Source organism: Misgurnus anguillicaudatus, chromosome 3, assembly GCF_027580225.2.
Source record: "Misgurnus anguillicaudatus chromosome 3, ASM2758022v2, whole genome shotgun sequence".
Classification (NCBI taxonomy): domain Eukaryota; kingdom Metazoa; phylum Chordata; class Actinopteri; order Cypriniformes; family Cobitidae; genus Misgurnus; species Misgurnus anguillicaudatus.
This window is the reverse complement of record NC_073339.2, coordinates 11,270,048-11,287,623: the sequence shown is the minus strand read 5'-3', so window position 1 is coordinate 11,287,623 and position 17,576 is coordinate 11,270,048. Positions and strand designations below refer to the sequence as shown.

The 17,576-nt window shown below is 37.1% G+C and overlaps 1 protein-coding gene across 6 annotated transcripts in view; it reads left to right on the top strand.

Annotated features, from left to right (window-relative positions):
- sh3pxd2aa (SH3 and PX domains 2Aa) overlaps positions 1-17,576 on the top strand; it is a 166,285-nt gene that overhangs the window by 38,761 nt on the left and 109,948 nt on the right. For all 6 annotated transcript variants that reach the window (XM_055204579.2, XM_055204574.2, XM_055204577.2 and 3 more), the window contains exon 3: positions 15,373-15,448. In XM_055204579.2, coding sequence (XP_055060554.2) covers positions 15,373-15,448 — 76 coding nt within the window. The remainder of the gene's footprint in view (positions 1-15,372; positions 15,449-17,576) is intronic.

Genomic DNA, 17,576 nt, shown 5'->3' with positions numbered 1-17,576 from the left:
GTACCACCAAACTTGCTCGTATAACTACTCGTCTTAAATAGGAAAAACGTTGATGTGTTTGGTCACTTCTAACTTTATCTCAAAATGGTACCATTGAATGAATGGGGCTAAGCTAAATGCTATCGAAGCGTCGCAGCGCGCTCCAGCCCTTACGTGCACGCACATGATAGAGGGATGTATCAACAATTCTTAGTTAACGTAATAACATATTTTAATATTGAAAATGAGTAGACTATTCCTTTAACCTTATCAAAGAACCTAATAAAATATGAAGAAATATATTTCCAAATATTTAACATATGCTACAGGGAATTAGACGCATTATACATGTTTTTTTATTTTGTTTTTAATGATCCGCCCCGCAATAATGTTACAATTTCAGAGCACGCGGGTTACAAGACTATTAAGTATGGGTATTTTTCTTAAAAATAAAGAAAAAAATGTAGCAAAAAGCTGAAATAATTGCATTTTTGTGAAGGAATTTTGTTAGAGATCAGATTCAGAACGATTATCAAAACATACACAGAGTTTAAAATTAGTAAATAATTTTTTTGCTTAAATTTTTTTTTAATAAATTACGTAATCTAGTGGATTATCACGGTATTACAGATTATCATAAAACCTCATCAGAAACACTTTTTTTCATGCAAATGTTTAATGGCTGGGAAAGAGTTAAGAGGAATCTCTTGACAGAAATGCAATATAATCTACATAACTATATTACTAGTGGTATATAGACCTTACATAATGAATTGTATTGTTTTTATTACCTTAGAATGAGACATTTTTATCTACATACACCGGGGGTCTCCTTACATTGAAGTTATGTCATGTTTCTACAGTAGCCCTTAATGGACAAACTGTTCAACAGAGCGCATTTAGTTTCTATGTTGTCTCAGGCGAAGACATGTTTGTCCTGTGGCAGCTACCGTAGCTTCTCATTGCGTTTCGAAATTGAGGTTGGTTGCAATTTGCAATTTCACCACTAGAAACCTACTTAAAGATCAAACTGGATCTTTAATCTCCAACTATAGAAAATGTGTCATACAGAAGTGTTGCATTTTGAAATGTCTTTTTGTAATCAACATTTCTAAATTTTTGTCATTTCACATTGCAGTGCATTCTGGGATTGCACTGTGTTTTAGCCAGTTGAGTATGTTGTATACATTTTGCAGTCAATAAGGTTGCTCATCATAAACAAATCATCTTTCTAAAGTTTGGCTTAGTCCTCACTCGGAAACCCCCTTAAGGAAAGTCGTGCACGGGAAGCCATCTCTAAACGGTGTTAGTTGTTAAGGCTTTTTTCGCTTAAATGCTTCCCTCTGGAGTTTTGAACTGTGCAGTTTTACGCACACACTCTCTCCGTTTGATGCGCTGAAGTAAGCTTGGCACAAAACATGGAAATTATTCAGAGAGCCACAGAATAATGAGTGCGTCTGACTTTGAAGCATGGTTTCTGTGTGTTTAAAGCCGTACTTAGAGTTGTCAAAAAAGCAAAATTTCTCATTACCAAGATGCCACAGTAAAAACTAATGCTATTGAACACAAGTTCTATTTTTCAGACGTTGAGTCAAGCACATTTGAACAAATTTAATACAAAAATGGTGTGGGGCCTATACACAATTCAATTAGTAACCCTTAAAATAATCAAATTTAAGTTAAACAAATTATTTCTTTTAGGTGTTAAATTAATTTAACTCTCACTTTTTTGTAGTGTAGATTTTTCAGTTTCAGTTTTTCAGGTATTCGAAAGAAAAGTCAGCAATAAAATACAGAACAAACTGTGCAACAGAACGTATTAAGAAGCCCACATTATTCAAATACACATTTAGAAATTGAAACAATGTAATATAAAATATTTGGAAAGCTTTTTAAAAGTCTTTGCTGGAACACAACCCGATAGGTTGTATGCAATGTAAGTTGCTTTTGGGTAAAAGCGTTAAAAATAAAAATACATTAATATTATTATTAGATATAGTGGATACCTCAGTGTGGATATATGAATATATTAATTCAGTGCTGTCAAAGTTTAAGTGAGAATCAAGTCCTTAATTAAAGTAAAGGACACGGCAGGTCACGTTTACAGTATATTGTATGCGCAGGGTATTTAAAGTGTTGGTTTTCTCAGTTGACCTGCTTTTACTGGGGTTTTCTTTTACCGAGCCAAAACAAACTGCACCTAGTTACAATACACACATACACAGTCACACTCACACATAACCACACATTTTGGGCATTGCCAGTCTCCCAGGGGAAGTCCCTTGGCACAAACTGATATACACACATGCTCTCTCTCTCTTTCTTTCTCCCTCGCTCGCTCGCTCGCTCTCTCCTTCTTTCCTCACATGTGCTAAGCTTCCGACGGAACTCGAGGCTCATTTTTACAGCCCTCTGTTAAGAGGCCGTACAGTATCGTACTCATATTGTGTTTTCTACCTATAATTTCAGTCAAGGTTTCTCGCACTTGTAATTTAGTTTTAATAGGCCATTTTTCACCTTCTCTTTTGCTCGAAAAATAAAAAGGCTGGTTTTGCTATCGCACCTTTAAAATCCACATGAAATGGCATTCACAGCCCATTTAACTTCGATAATGTGATGCATTTCTGAATGAAACAGGATATTTAATGGGATAAACCTGAAGGCGGCACTACTAAAAGTAAATTTTCCATACCATTCCATTAGCATGAAGTGATGTCACCCCAAAAAAAGTCATTTCAGAGACAACAACACATGTCACAGGGTTCCCACGGGTCCTTGAAATCCTTGAAAGTTTGTGAATCTGGGGGAAAAGTTCAAGGCCCTGGGAAGTTTTTGAAAATATACATACATAGATACAGGGCATTGAAAGTGCTTGAATCTATTTTATTCAAGATCCATATTAGATCCATAGACTTTTTAAGCACACGTGCTAAACTGTTTGCTTTAAATGTTTATATCTTCTGTATGCGAATGTTGATTCATACCAAAATGCTTTTTTGCATAGTTGTGTTTGACAAATAAAAACGTCTCGGGTTACGTATATAACTGTTGTTGCCTGGGAAGGGAACGAGGCGCTGCATCTCCCTTGCCATACTTCCTGTAACGCCATCTTTGGCAATATTTCAGATAGCGATATACTTCCTGGCTCCCACGTCACCCTGTCTTTGTCGTTAAGCCTCACCATTGGTTGAATTTGATATACACATTCAGACGCACTTAACCTTGGAGGCGTCTCCAAAGTTTCACCGCAGTGACGCAGCACGAGTTCCCTTTAAAGGGAACTGTAACAATGTATCTTTAAAGGTAACACAATGTAACCTTGCTCTCACTCGAAATGTGTCCCCATATTTTGTCCTTGAATTTAAAGGTATTGGACCTGGAAAGTCCTTGAAACGTCCTTGAATTTGAAGTTAACTAAGGTGTGGGAACCCTGAAGTCAGTAATTGAATTTTTCATCCAAAAAATTATGAATTAACAGTTTTTTTTCAGTGGTGATAATAGGACTGCATGGTATTGAAGAAAAATGCATTATGTGATAGCTTGCTAAAAATATTGAATATCTGATATGATGAAGCTTTAAAGTTAAATCAAGTTTTAACATTTAAAATTAGATAACCAACTTACATTCTTTCTGGGAAAAAGAAAGCATCTCTTTCTTCGTCTCACCAGTCTTTCTGCTATCTGCATCGACCTAAAACTTTAACTTTACGTAATGTTTTAAAATCATTCGGTTGTTGCAACCCATTGCGTTATGTATATTGCAGTATGCACATTTGTAATATTGCGGTAATTACTCTCTGTCAATGAACCAAAGTCGATAAGACTACATCATGCCCTGATTTAGTCTTTATATACCTGTACCGGCAGTTATACTGTTCTGAGATCAGCGTTGTCTTGTTCAGGTCCTGGCTTTTCATATGTAGAGTGTGACAAAAAGAGAACGGGGGCTAATCTGGGCGTGGGCAGACAAGTCGTGCCAAACCTATCCCTGCTGCTAGCTGCCCTACATATGCTGCTGAAATAGTCATCGCGGACAGACACAATTACTCACCGCTGCATGGTGTGCTTGTTAAAGTATGCCAGAGCATGCTCATTTTCTCACTCTTAGTCTTTTTCTCTGTCTGTCATTCTCTAGTCTTATAGTCTCCAGTCTATATCCCATGTGTCTGTGATCGAAGCACAGCCGTTGAATGTAACAAGAGACAGGTGAACATGTGCTTTGTCTCCGGTAGGGAGTGTGTCTGTGTCAGCGTGTGATTAATTTTAACATCGACCCATAGGTTGCATCAAACGTCTCTGGTGACACTTGGCTGTGTGCTGCCTCACGTACCACCCAGGCTGGTCTGGGGTCAGACCGAGGGTCATTGCTTTCCCTCTTTGTCTGTGGTGGAGATGGATTTAAGTTGGAATTTTTAGACTGACCTCAGATCATGTTTGCAATTGGGGGTGGAGGAAACAATGTATAGGATGTAGGTTTCAAATTCAGTTCAAATTTATGTATGTAGTACTTATTAATAATTTGCATTGTTTTTAGGGCTGTATATCAGCAAGAATCTTGCGATACGATTGTGATGCCAGGGTTGCGCGATGCTATATGTTGCGGTACATTGCAGTGCTGTAAAACGAGGTGATATATATTGGGATATTTCCTATTTTTGGAATATAATAGGATATAATTTTAGGAAAGCTGTCATTGATAAGACACCAGGCAAACCTTAGCAAAACATTTGTGGTGCACTATGCTAGTACTCCTGTTTAAGTTCAGAGATAAGAAGAATGCTATCTAGTGGTCGGGATTTAAACTCCAAACGAAACTAAACTTTCATGAATCTTTTTTTATTCGATATTGCACTTAATTTTATTTTAAAATCTATACAGTATTGCAGAACAGAAAATATCATGATACTTTTATTTATTGGTATCTCCTTACACCCCAAATTGTTTTATAGCAGCTTGACATAAAAAAGAATACAAAAAACAGGAAATTTCTTAAATATAATGTCAAAAAGTACACCTTTGTACCTGAAGGGTGCATGGGTGCATGTAATGGTACCTATAATTTTTAAAGGGTACCACCTCAGTGGTGGCTTTTGTACCATTTTTCTGACATGACAGTGTAAAATAATTGACTAAATATAAACTCTTGATTTTTCTCAAAAGTGACAGCCCTAATTTATAACACTAAAACCCACTCTAAACCTAAACTATCACGGCAAACTATATATCACTGGAAAACTTTCAGAATGAAGTTTTCATATTTCAAGGTCATCTGATGATAGAAATAATGTTGTGGCAATTTTTTGTTACATGAGCTCCCCCCATAGGAATGCATATTAATTATTATTTATTTCTAACACTAAATCCTGAAACCTCTAAGAATGTAGTTTACATATTTTAAAACCTTTTTGCATCAATAATAATGCAGTGACAGTAATTTATTAATTTGTGACAAGAGTATGCAGCAAACCGTTGACACCTAGTGACCGCTGTTGGTAAAACCACTAAAAGTGTGACACACACCAAAGTTTTTGTGATTTAAACTTGAAATTTTGATCACAACTACTTGAGATTTATAGCTTTATGTTTGCATTATTACTTTTGTAAAATATTTACATTTTTATAATTTTATTATTTGCATTATTTTTATTTATTAAAATAAATTTAAACTGCTATAACAATTTTTTACCTCTAGACACGTCTTAAAGTGTCTTCTTTAAAACAAGCCTAAATAAGATTAGGGTTCTAGACCAAAAAATGCCAGAGTTATATTAATTTGAAGGTGTAGATCACAGTTTCACCCCTCGCCAATTAAAAGGGATTTGCGCCAGTTAAGGGGTTAATACAATATGTTGTACTGCCTTAGGGCCCTACTTCTTGTCTACCAGTATGCACTATACTGACCACTGTATCCTTGCAGAAGGCACTTAACGCCAGTTTGCTTTAGAGAAATTGTCTCTATACCCTTCAATATTGCTTTTCTATATTGCTTTCATAATTGTACATTATCCCACTTATTGCATGGCTAATTACATCATAAGTAAAGTTAGGAACATTAAATATTGACTTGAAATATTTCACTTGCTAATTTTTAACAAATGCAGACCTTCTCCAAGGAATATCCGTTTACTTTCGGTTTTAAGACAAGCCAAGACGTTCAAATGTCACGAAAACGCTATTTGGTTGAATCATTTGTAAATATAATGTCATATATGTTATTAAAAGACATATTTATATTTAATTTGTAATATTAAACTACCTGTAAAAATGATTTGCTGCATCCTGGTTACAGTGTTTTATTAGTTTTGAGCAGTTGTTATCTTGGAATAACAAGCCTGCATATGTGGCGACTGGCCAATCAGAATCAAGCATTCCAACGAGCCGTGTAATAAGTATATATACAGTGTATGTAGTGTGTGTGTGAGCATGTGGTCAGCCCAAGTGTCCACATATGTCTCCTGAAACATAATACCGTGCTCACTAATGCACTGTCCATTAGTAATCTTACAACACGACGGACATCTATGTTCATATGTGTGTGTGCGCAGGCCTGGAGTGATTCACATTCTCTATTAGATTTCACAAATTTGGAAGTGTGGGCTGTGTGTGCAGTCATGCGTGTGGCAAACCTGCTTTTGCATACATGTGTGTTCTGTCAATCAAAGCACAGAATCTCTCTTTCTCTCTCTCTCTCTCTCTCTCGTTCATTTTCCTCTATTGCTCACACTGTTTACACAAATGGAATCAATAAAACTGCCTGTAATGCTGTAATCAGGGGATTTATTCGTGTTCTTCGATCAGTACCCGCACCCTTTGGCTTACAGTCACATTTTACTTTAATTTAAAGCCGGTTAGACTACACTGATCTCAGAGCAGTGTTAAGCCAGCTCCTTAGAACACATTGAAAGTTTGAAACACCCCGTCTTCCTTGCCAAACACCAGATGGTTTATTTCACTGTAACTTTTGGTTATTAGTGGTGCTTGCTAAAGCATTACAACTGAGGTTAGGGATACGAATGGGCACCGAACCAATTGTTTTAAGATGTGAGGACATGAACAGCTGCTTTCTGAGGACAGATATACAGTATGTGTTTCCTTATCTATCTTAGCTATCAGACTTGTCGAACATATAAAGTTGAAGGAGGCACCTGAAACATATCTACGGTTCAGCCAGGAATGCCCTAGAAATCGCTCGGATCACCCTGTATTGTCATAAAAAAGGTCAGAAATGGTCCCAAGCTGTCACTGGGGCAGTACCCTTTAAATGGTCCTATTATGTACCATTTAGGTACGGATGGGTGATTCTCACGAAAACCAGACTTAGAAGGTTCCAGCATCAGAATTTTTTAAAAAGCCATTGAAGCCAATGTTTTTGCACATATAAGATTAAGGTCTAAACTTACTATAACCATTATTTTTAGAGGATTTAAAATATTTCCTATAGAATTATTTACATTTTTTAGATGATTATCAAAAATTATCATTACCGCAACATGATATTACATTAAATATATGCATTTACAAACTCGTGTTTTGGTATTGAGAACTATAAAGTTAATCTAGGTACTATGACAAACAAAATTTCAACTTTTATCTGGAGAGAAAAAAATATGAACTGCTTACCTGGTAGTCATCTTGAGTATCACAGTCAATTATGTCCCTTCCAACTATTTTTTTTTTTTGAAAATGTTAGTTCCTTGAGGCCTTAAACAAAGATTGAAAATTGTTGCGGAGGATGAGAAAATTTTTCTTGGACACATTTATATTCCTTATTATAGTCTCTACATTTACCAATGATCACCAAATACCACATGTTTCTTTACTGTAAATGTTTATAGTATAACATGCACTGAAGCTTTTGATTTTTTAGACGTTTTAATTATAAATATTTCCATGTCAAAGAACCCAAATCCATTCATGGACACGTTGCGGTAATGAAATTTTCCCCTTAAATGTGGAAAAAAATTGGTTTGTATGATGTCATTTGAAATAATGTGCAAAATAGTACATGAAGAGATGTTTGTAACTATATGCTTCTTATTTTGATACTCTTACTTTGCATTTACTTTTTTATCAAATTTTATCAGTCTAATTTCACAAGAATCACCCGGATATGTATGTATTTGGTACCTATGAGGTCCTAGTTTGCTTTGGCAGTTTCTCTCTTCAATAAAACAGTTTATTGAGCAGATGTTCTGCGTTCGCTATTTGTGGTTCCAGGTGGATGAAGTCAGTATGAAACGTCAAGTTTTTCCCATTACGAAATCTGTCACCCTGCTGAAACTCACTCAGCAAGTCATTTTGGAGACCGTTCGAATCATTTCTAAAAAACTTCCAAAAACTATTTTCTTTAAAGCTCTGACATCTTGCAAGTCCGACATGCAAACTGAACTAGGTGTAGTTGGTTGTCAATGACATGCACACATCGCGTGATCAATCTGCCTGCATTAAAAGGGGGGTCACATGAGGCCTTCATTATTTGGATCACAGGACATATACTGTATGTGTGAAAGAGAGAACAAGCAATTCAATTTACCCACAAATCTATTAAGCATTCAGCAACTTCCTCAATTGGTAAAGCACTGTATTTGGAGTCCTTTGGTTAAAGGGTCTGCCAAATGCATAATGTAATTACATAGGTAGCAAAAACAGATAAGGGTCAGAAAGCGGGTGAAAAATAGTCGACTAATTTATGTTTGGTGCATGAAGCATTGACTACCAAATGGACTTTAGGGGGAATAAAAGTACAGAGGTGTAGAATATGGCCCTTTTAATAGTGCACAGCGGTCCCCCGATGTACCTCCATAACAAGGATCACTGTTTAAAGTGTCATGAAATATGCATTGAAGTGTGTGACCTGAATGAGCCCATTCACGGAGCTGCACGACAGAGCTCACCTTCCTGTAATGTAGTGAAACACTGTTTTACCAGGAGGGACCCCTGATGCAGCGCTTTGAAAGGACTAATGATGAGGTTTATGTGGCTCACACACTTATCTTTGACTTTGCTGGAGTCAGAGTCACTCTCATCTCTAACAGGACACCTCACGGAGCGGGATTTAAAGTTGGCCCCCCGGAGAAGCTCTGTGATGTGACTTTTTAAGCATATTCATACTTTTACATTACATATACATTTATGCATTTGGCAGATGCTTTTTGTCAAAGTGATACATTTTCAAATGTACATTATATTGCATTTCTGGTAGATGTGAAAGTCGGCACACCTCTGATCTACTGGTCGTCCTTCAATGTGATGCCCAGCTGATGCCTGACCAACGACCACCGGCAGGACCCGCTTAATATCCGCTTAATCTTTGCTTAATCTCCGCTTAATCTCCGCTTAAGCTCCTTATCCGTTTATATGTGTGTATATACATGTATATCTCCCAAGGGTTTTTCCCTCCTAGGACTTTTATTTTTATTTCCTCGGCTAAACAACCCGGGGTTTTTGTTTTTTTTTCTCCTAGGGGGTTTTTTACCCCGGGGAGGTAGCCTGCTTTGGCTTAACTTAGCTTCTTCTTCTAGACGTTACATTAGTAATATGCTCGCTCATAATGTCGCGTCATAGCCGCAGCAAATTTGACTGCTTATGCTATTGTGTATTATGTTATGCTTTCTGTCGTTTTTCTGTGCTTTTACTGCTTCTATTAATGTAAAGCTGCTTTGAAACAATTGAGTATTGTGAAAAGCGCTATATAAATAAAATTGAATTGAAAAAAAAAAATTTCTGTCAAGAGATCCTTCTAAAAGTTATACAGTGCCCCTTTAAATGTATTTTTTAAGAATATTTGATTACTTCACATTTTATTTAAAACTTGATTATTTAAATAATTTATTTATTATTTAAATTAAAAATGTGTGACAGCTGTTTGTGTTACTACTAATGCAAAAACTATCTTTCTTATTTATTATAATTTTGTCTATTTAGTGTTTTCAGTAAAATTATCTAAACATTCTTAAATCAAGATGCATTTTCTTGATAAGCAAACTTACTTAAGAAAATAAGTAGAGATCAACCGAAACTGATTTTTTAAAACCGGTACCAAATATTTGGATGCTTATGTGCCCGATATTCAATATGCTGCACCGATTTTTATTTACTGTTATACTACTGTTTTTGACACAGTTATTACAACACTACTTGCATACAGTGTAATAAATAGGGGTCTGAAAGAGTGAAGAATAATATTAATTTAATGAATAATATCACTGGAATAATACATTGTCAGGAAAGTAACAAACAAAACAGATTATATGTCATTGAATTTCTTAACTGGTATTTTATGTCAGAATAATAAATATTTTGTTGTTATAGCTTATGAAATGGCTGATGACAAAGCCAGGGCTCCAGGCTAACTTTTTCACTAGGAGCACAGTGGCCCCCAACTGAAAATTTTAGGGGCGCAACCAGAAAATTTAGGGGCACACGCCATAAATCAACATGCTAACCAAATATTCACATTTCTACAAATTTCCAATGTATAACTAATAAATACTTTAATGATAGATGCAGAAAGTACAATGTGCTGTTTTCAATTCAGTGTCACATCACAAAAAAAGGTCAAATTTACACTAATTTAATTCTGCGTTTTTAATTCCACCAAGCATTCATTCATGGCTGTTTTATTCATGTAAAGCTATGACGTTATTGGGCCAGATATATCAGTCGATCTATAAAAATAAGCTTAGTTTTTAGCAAAAAAAAGTGAATTTGTGCTTAAAACAAACAAATAATAAAAAAAATAGTACAGCAAAATCTTTTCAGAGATTCAGAGATGTTCCATATAGGAACACACAGTGTTGGATGTGTGTGTGTGTGTGTGTCCATTCTTAATCATTTTCTTCCACGCTCACCCTCTCATCCAACTACTGGCTCTCACTCCTGTCTCCCCGCCCCCTGTTGCTATGGAGACTCAGGAAGTCTTCCAGGTACCCCAGTGGTTGGGAAATTAAACAACTTCTCTTCTGCCTGTCCACATGTACATCTTCTCTTCCACTGTCTGTTTGTCTGTCTGTCTGACTGTCTGTCTGTCTATCTATCTAATTTGTCTATCTGTGTGTCTGTCTATCTATCTAATTTGTCCGTCTGTCTTTCAAATTTTTCTGTCTGTCTGTCTAATTTGTCTGTCTATCTAATTTGTCTATCAATCAATCTATCTGTCTGTCTGTCTGTCTGTCTGTCTGTCTATCTAATTTGTATGTGTGCTTGTCTGTCTGTCTGTGTGCTTGTCTGTGTGCCTGTCTGTCCGTCCGTCCGTCCATCCGTCCATCCATCCATCTATCCATCTATCTAATTTGTCTGTCTGCCTATCTGTGTGCTTGTCTGTGTGTGTGTGTGTGTGTGTGTGTGTGTGTGTCTGTCTTTCTATCTATCTATCTATCTATCTATCTATCTATCTATCTATCTATCTATCTATCTATCTATCTATCTATCTATCTATCTATCTATCTATCTATCTATCTATCTATCTATCTATCTATCTATCTATCTATCTATCTATCTATCTATCTAATTTGTCTGTCTGTCTGTCAAATTTTTCTGTCTGTCTGTCTAATTTGTCTGTCTTTCTAATTTGTCTATCAATCTATCTGTCTGTCTGTCTGTCTATCTAATTTGTCTGTGTGCCTGTCTTTCTGTGTGCTTCTCTGTGTGTCCGTCCGTCCATCTATCTATCTATCTATCTATCTATCTATCTATCTATGTGTCTGTCTGTCTGTCTGTCTGTCTGTCTGTCTGTCTGTCTTTGTGTCCGTCCGTCCGTCCGTCCGTCCGTCCGTCCGTCCGTCCGTCCGTCCGTCCGTCTAATTTGTCTGTCCGTCCGTCCGTCCGTCTAATTTGTCTGTCCGTCCGTCCGTCTGTCTAATTTGTCTGTCCGTCCGTCTGTCTGTCTGCTTGTCTATGTGTGTGTCTGTCTGTCTGTTTGTCTATGTGTGTGTCTGTCTGTCTGCTTGTCTATGTGTGTGTCTGTCTATCTATCTAATTTGTCTATCAATCTGTCTGTCTGTGTGCCTGTCTGTCTGTCTGTCTGTCTATCTATCTAATTTGTCTGTCTGTCTGTCTGTCTGTCTGTCTATCTATCTAATTTGTCTGTCTGTCTGTCTGTCTGTCTGTCTGTCTATCTTTCTAATTTGTCTGTCTGTCTGTCTGTCTATCTATCTAATTTGTCTGTCTGTCTGTCTGTCTGTCTATCTATCTATCTAATTTGTCTGTCTGTCTATCTATCTATCTAATTTGTCTGTCTGTCTGTGTGCTTGTCTATGTGTGTGTCTGTCTATCTATCTAATTTGTCTGGCTGTCTGTCTATCTAATTTGTCTATCAATCTGTCTGTCTGTCTGTCTGTGTGTCTGTCTATCTAATTTGTCTGTGTGCCTGTCTGTCTGTCTTTCTGTGTGCTTGTCTGTGTGCCTGTCTGTCTGTCTGTCTGTGTGCCTGTCTGTATGTCTGTGTGCCGGTCTGTCGGTCTGTGTGTCTGTCTGTCTATCTATCTAGAACATCTATGCATACTGGTAACTTGTGATGGTTTCACTTTTATCATAGATCAGAATTGATGTATTCAGCAGGTTTTCCAGTTTTTCCAGGTCTGTCGAAGAGTCCATCACCTGGAAGCCATTAAATTCACATTTATGTAGAAGCATCTGACAAACCTCATAAAAGTCTTCCCTGTACACCGTAAACATCATGAGGACATCTGCTGAATGTCTAACATCCGAATAGGGAATGACCAAATGACACATTGAAAGCCCTCAGGTTGAATGTAAGGGATGCTGTTTTATAGGTGATGGTGATGCTAAATAGTCTGTTATGTTGTCTGTTAAGTGCATAAGTGTTGTGAGATTGTCTGTTAGAAGTCAAGTCAATTTTTGGAGAACTAATTCATTAGATTAAAGCAACCGCACAGCAATGCGGTAGTTTTGATGGATCTAGGTTTTTTTTGTATAGTTTCATTTCACGATGATGGTTTATTGAGCAGCTGTTTGCATGGTGAAACTCTCACAGGAAATAAATTCATCTCTTTCTAAGCATATGTGCTTTAGTTATACACTTTCAGACGGCTTTGCCCATTGTGTTGTATTTCATGCTGTTTATTGAAAAAAGATAGATTTGTATTAATTTGTTTAAGTTATGGTAAGAACCTAGTAAAATATTGAAAAACTGTGGTGTTTTCCTTAAAGGAATTAAATGAATAAAATCATATTATAATTTATGATATCTGACACAGATTCATTGCACTCCTCACCTTGTAAGTGTGTGAGAAAAATGTGCATGTGTGTTTGTTAGCCAGTGCGTGCCCTCAATTACAGATTGACTCAGATTTCATTTAGTCCACTTGCCCTGTGCAATGAATTCATGCATGACTGAGATGGTTTTGATGGAGATATTTCAGCAAGGTCAGCAGAAATAGGCGTCTGCTGTGTCCTATTTCATGAATCTGACCTTGTGCCACAGTAAAAAAAAATATTTGTTGGTTCAACTTAAAAATTTGAACCTGGTTTCCTTCAAATTGTGAGTTAATTCAACTTAAAAATAATAGTTAACTCAAAAATGTTCTGTCAACTAATATTTTTAAGTTGAATTATGGCAAAAAGGTAACTTACTTTTTTAGGTTGAAACTACTTTTTAACAACATTCTGACACTTAGCAATACAAATTTTAAGTGATTGATCTAAAAATGGCTCAACAGTTTTAATTTAAAACACAAATTCGGCCACATAAAAGTAAAATTGTGTCCATGAGCAAAATATTACATCTCAATCTAAAAGTTAATTCCTGACTGCTGATTTGTGCTATCGAGTTGACGTGACCTCATAATCCCTTCATAATCTTTTCCTGGTGCAATTTGGTTCCCACAAGGGCTAATTTCTAAACTTTCTCAATCTCTCATTTCTTGTAAATGTTTCTGACTAATGAAGAGCCCGCTGGGAATCTGGAGGCAGGGCACACGCAGGGTCACGTTTGCATGGGAGCAGCTCATAAAGAATCCGCTAGTTTTTGCTGATGAGTCCCGGTGGTTGTTTTTAATTCTAAGAAGCAAGTTTTACATTCAATTGTGGGATCCTTAGAAATAATTTAAAGCTATTTGTGTTTTAAATCCTCTAGTGGGGTGAGAATTTTGGAAAACAGAGTAAACTAATTGGATTTCAAAAAAAAAAAAAAAAACATGAGCTCTAGATAATCCACAGGGATCGCATCGTCATGCATGCAAATGAAACAGAATGGAGAAAACTTATTAAAAGGTGATATTTTATTTATGAGTTTTTCTTTTTAAACCATAATAAACCTGAAAACAAGTTGTAAAAGTGTGTGATGGGCTGTACATATATCATATATTTACAGTGATCATGGTGGTGACATAAAAAAGATTTTTTATTTTGGCCATTAAAGGTGCAATGTGTAACTTTTAGAAGAATCTCTTGACAGAACAGTGGCGGCAGTGAAAATCGCCGCAACATTTGTACAGCATTTCGTCCCTACGTTGTCTCATACGATAACATGTTTGTCCTGTGGTGGCTAACGTAGCTTCTCTGTGTGTTTCGAAATTGTGGGGTGAGCTGTGGACTAAGTCCCAGCCTGATTTCATAAGAATTCGTATGTATTTTACGAGTTGGATAATTTGTTCGAATTCCTATGAAGTTAATTGTGCGAAAACGTACGATTATCATAAAAAAGTAACGAAACCTCGCCCCTAACCCCAAAGTCACTGGAAAAGGCAAATCGTACAAATGTGGTCGTACGAATTAATACAAATTAGCCACCTCATAAACTACGTACGAATTGCCGTGAGATAGCGTTGGTGTTCCCTAAAGGCTGGAATACACTGCATGATTTCTGCCCTCCTATAAGATCATTACTTTGTCACACTGTACGACACTGATCGTTTAAACTCGGGTACGACAGGCATGTAGACTGTACGATGATGACACGGAAGCTTCGACGGCTACGTCACACGTTAGCGCAACGTCACAAGCATGCGCTAATGTTAAACAAATACCAGTACGCAGGTCATAGCAGCAAACACACTGTGCGGTGATCATGCCGAATTTCTGACAACTTTCAAAAATTTCAGAAAACTATCATAGGCTAACTTTGGACGCAAGACCGGGAAAACTGACGTTTTTGAACCTCACTGTACGACATAGGACCACCGATGAAGAGCCACGATCACAGAAATCGTGACGATTGTTTTACGATGGCAATCTTTACGTGCAGTCTATCCTGGGCTTTAGGATCGAACCCTTGACATTGACTGTGCTAACACAATTCCCTACCAGTTGAGCTACTGTACAGGAACTTTATGATTTTGAGTTTCATTCATCCCCACACACTCTTTGTTGGAAGTTAATAGTGTCTGTTATTGCCTGATTGTTTACAATCCTGTGTTTTGTGTCTTTTCATAGATGCAGCTTCTGGACAAGTTCCCAATCGAGGGAGGGCAGAAAGATCCCAAAAAAAGGATCATACCGTTTCTTCCAGGTGAATGAGGGAGTAAATTTGTCCTCCTCTGCACACCCACACGAACTCACAAATACGTGATGTCAGCAGATCTGTCTACAATAAGTCATCGTAATGCTGGGACAGGGTCATACTTTTGTTCCTAACACACACACACACACACACACACACACACACACACACACACACACACACACACACACACACACACACACACACACACACACACAGGCTGTGAACTAAAGAGTCGGTGAGATGAGCAGTGTCGATCCCTGTGAACAACAGAGCCATCAATAAGAAGAAAATGAGGAGAGAGAGAGAGAGCGAGAGAGAGAGAGAGCGAGAGAGCGAGAGAGAGAGAGAGAGAGAGAGAGAGAGAGAGAGAGAGAGAGAGAGAGAGAGAGAGAGAGAGATCGAGGCTCGTTTTCCTCTGTTGCTGATGTGGCTGGACACCTTGTGTCTCTCTTGTTATTTTCCCAGCAGTCTCTCTGATTGACACTGTTTGTCCTGACGTCCCGCAGTTAGAAAACTGATTCACATGCAGTCAAGATTATCACTGTCTTTATTGCATTATTTACTAGATTGCTATATAATTGGCTGGATTACTGTAAAATTAAGTGGATTCATTTACAGCATTTGCAAGGGAATATAGGGTGTCAAGTGTCCAACCTTTCAATCTACATGCTGTCACCGTTTAACTACAATTTAATTATTATGGTCCACTGGGACATTAAACAGACACTGGAAGTTAGGGCAGGGCATGATGAAACATTTGTCCTTTATTTAAATAGCCAAGAGGATTAAGTTGACATCACAGCTCAGCAAAATCCTGACTTAAGGGTTCAAGTATACAAGTGTATTTCCTAAATTTTGGAATAAATACTAGTACACCCTCATATGACCTAAAGGCCAAAGTATAGTCCATTGTTTACTAGGGCTGAGTATTGGCAAGGGCCTCACGATACATGTGGCATGATACAATGTGTCACGATACGATACAATACGTTGCATGCTGCGATACATTGCAATACTTTTTCTTTTTTTATCAAAACTGTAAACAAATGCTACATTTTTTTTAAAGCCAAAGTGCTTCCACACGTCAGCTTTAAAAGCTGGTGGCGTTTTTTAATTTTCTGCCATTTTCTCACTCCTGCTAACTTCTGAGATATTGGCCGAATGGCCATATATAACAGACAACTGGACAAAATATCGATAGTAGAGATTAAAATATTGATACACTATTGTGGAAAATGTATCACGATAGTTAGCTGTATCGATATTTTTGCACAGCCCTATTGTTTACACGAGCGTAAGGTTCCACGTGCACAATGCAATTTTCGTCATCAGAAGAGGCATCAGAAGAGTATGAGCTTACTGTACGCGCACCGTCGGATTTTTTAAACCTTGTGTACATTGTACGCGTAGGTCGCGCTTGCGGCTACATAAAATTGTAGTATATAGCCTACTACAAGATGCATTGCATTTAGTCGCAATGCGTATGCATTAAACGTCTGTGTACGTGCTGTGCATTCGACTGTGTGCGTACGTTTGCGTACACGTAAAAAACAGACTATACAGACCTACTGCAGACTATACTGCTCAAATTTTGGAATGTTTGATATCTAGGCTATGGCGATTAATCACGTTTCCCGTTAACAATATCGGTCTGAAATCGATTCTAAATCGCAGGCTGCGATTCTGTGTTTCATGCACAGCTTGTGCATGTACTACGGCATTTAGGTCAGTAAGAAGTCCTTTTCAAACTGCAATCGTTATTTTTTATCTATTTAATTATGCAAGGACAATGCATATTAACTCATTCCTCGCCATTGACGAGTTATCTCGTCAATTATGAGTTAATATTTAACTAATTAATATGCCTTGCTGGACGAATTTCAAAGTGAAAGTGTAATACCGCTTTTATCCACTGGATGGCGCCAAAACCGAATTTATCAAAAACGGAAGTTAAAAAGAAGTAATGACTGATTTTAAATGCCTTTATGTTTGATAGTCATTCTGAGTCTGATATCTAACATAAATTCCTTTACAAAAACGCAATTTTTTAAGCTTTTTCCTCAAAATGTTGTATTTTTGAAGAGAAATATCCATATTTCAGTGGTTAAATTAAGTGGAAAAAGTAAATATATAA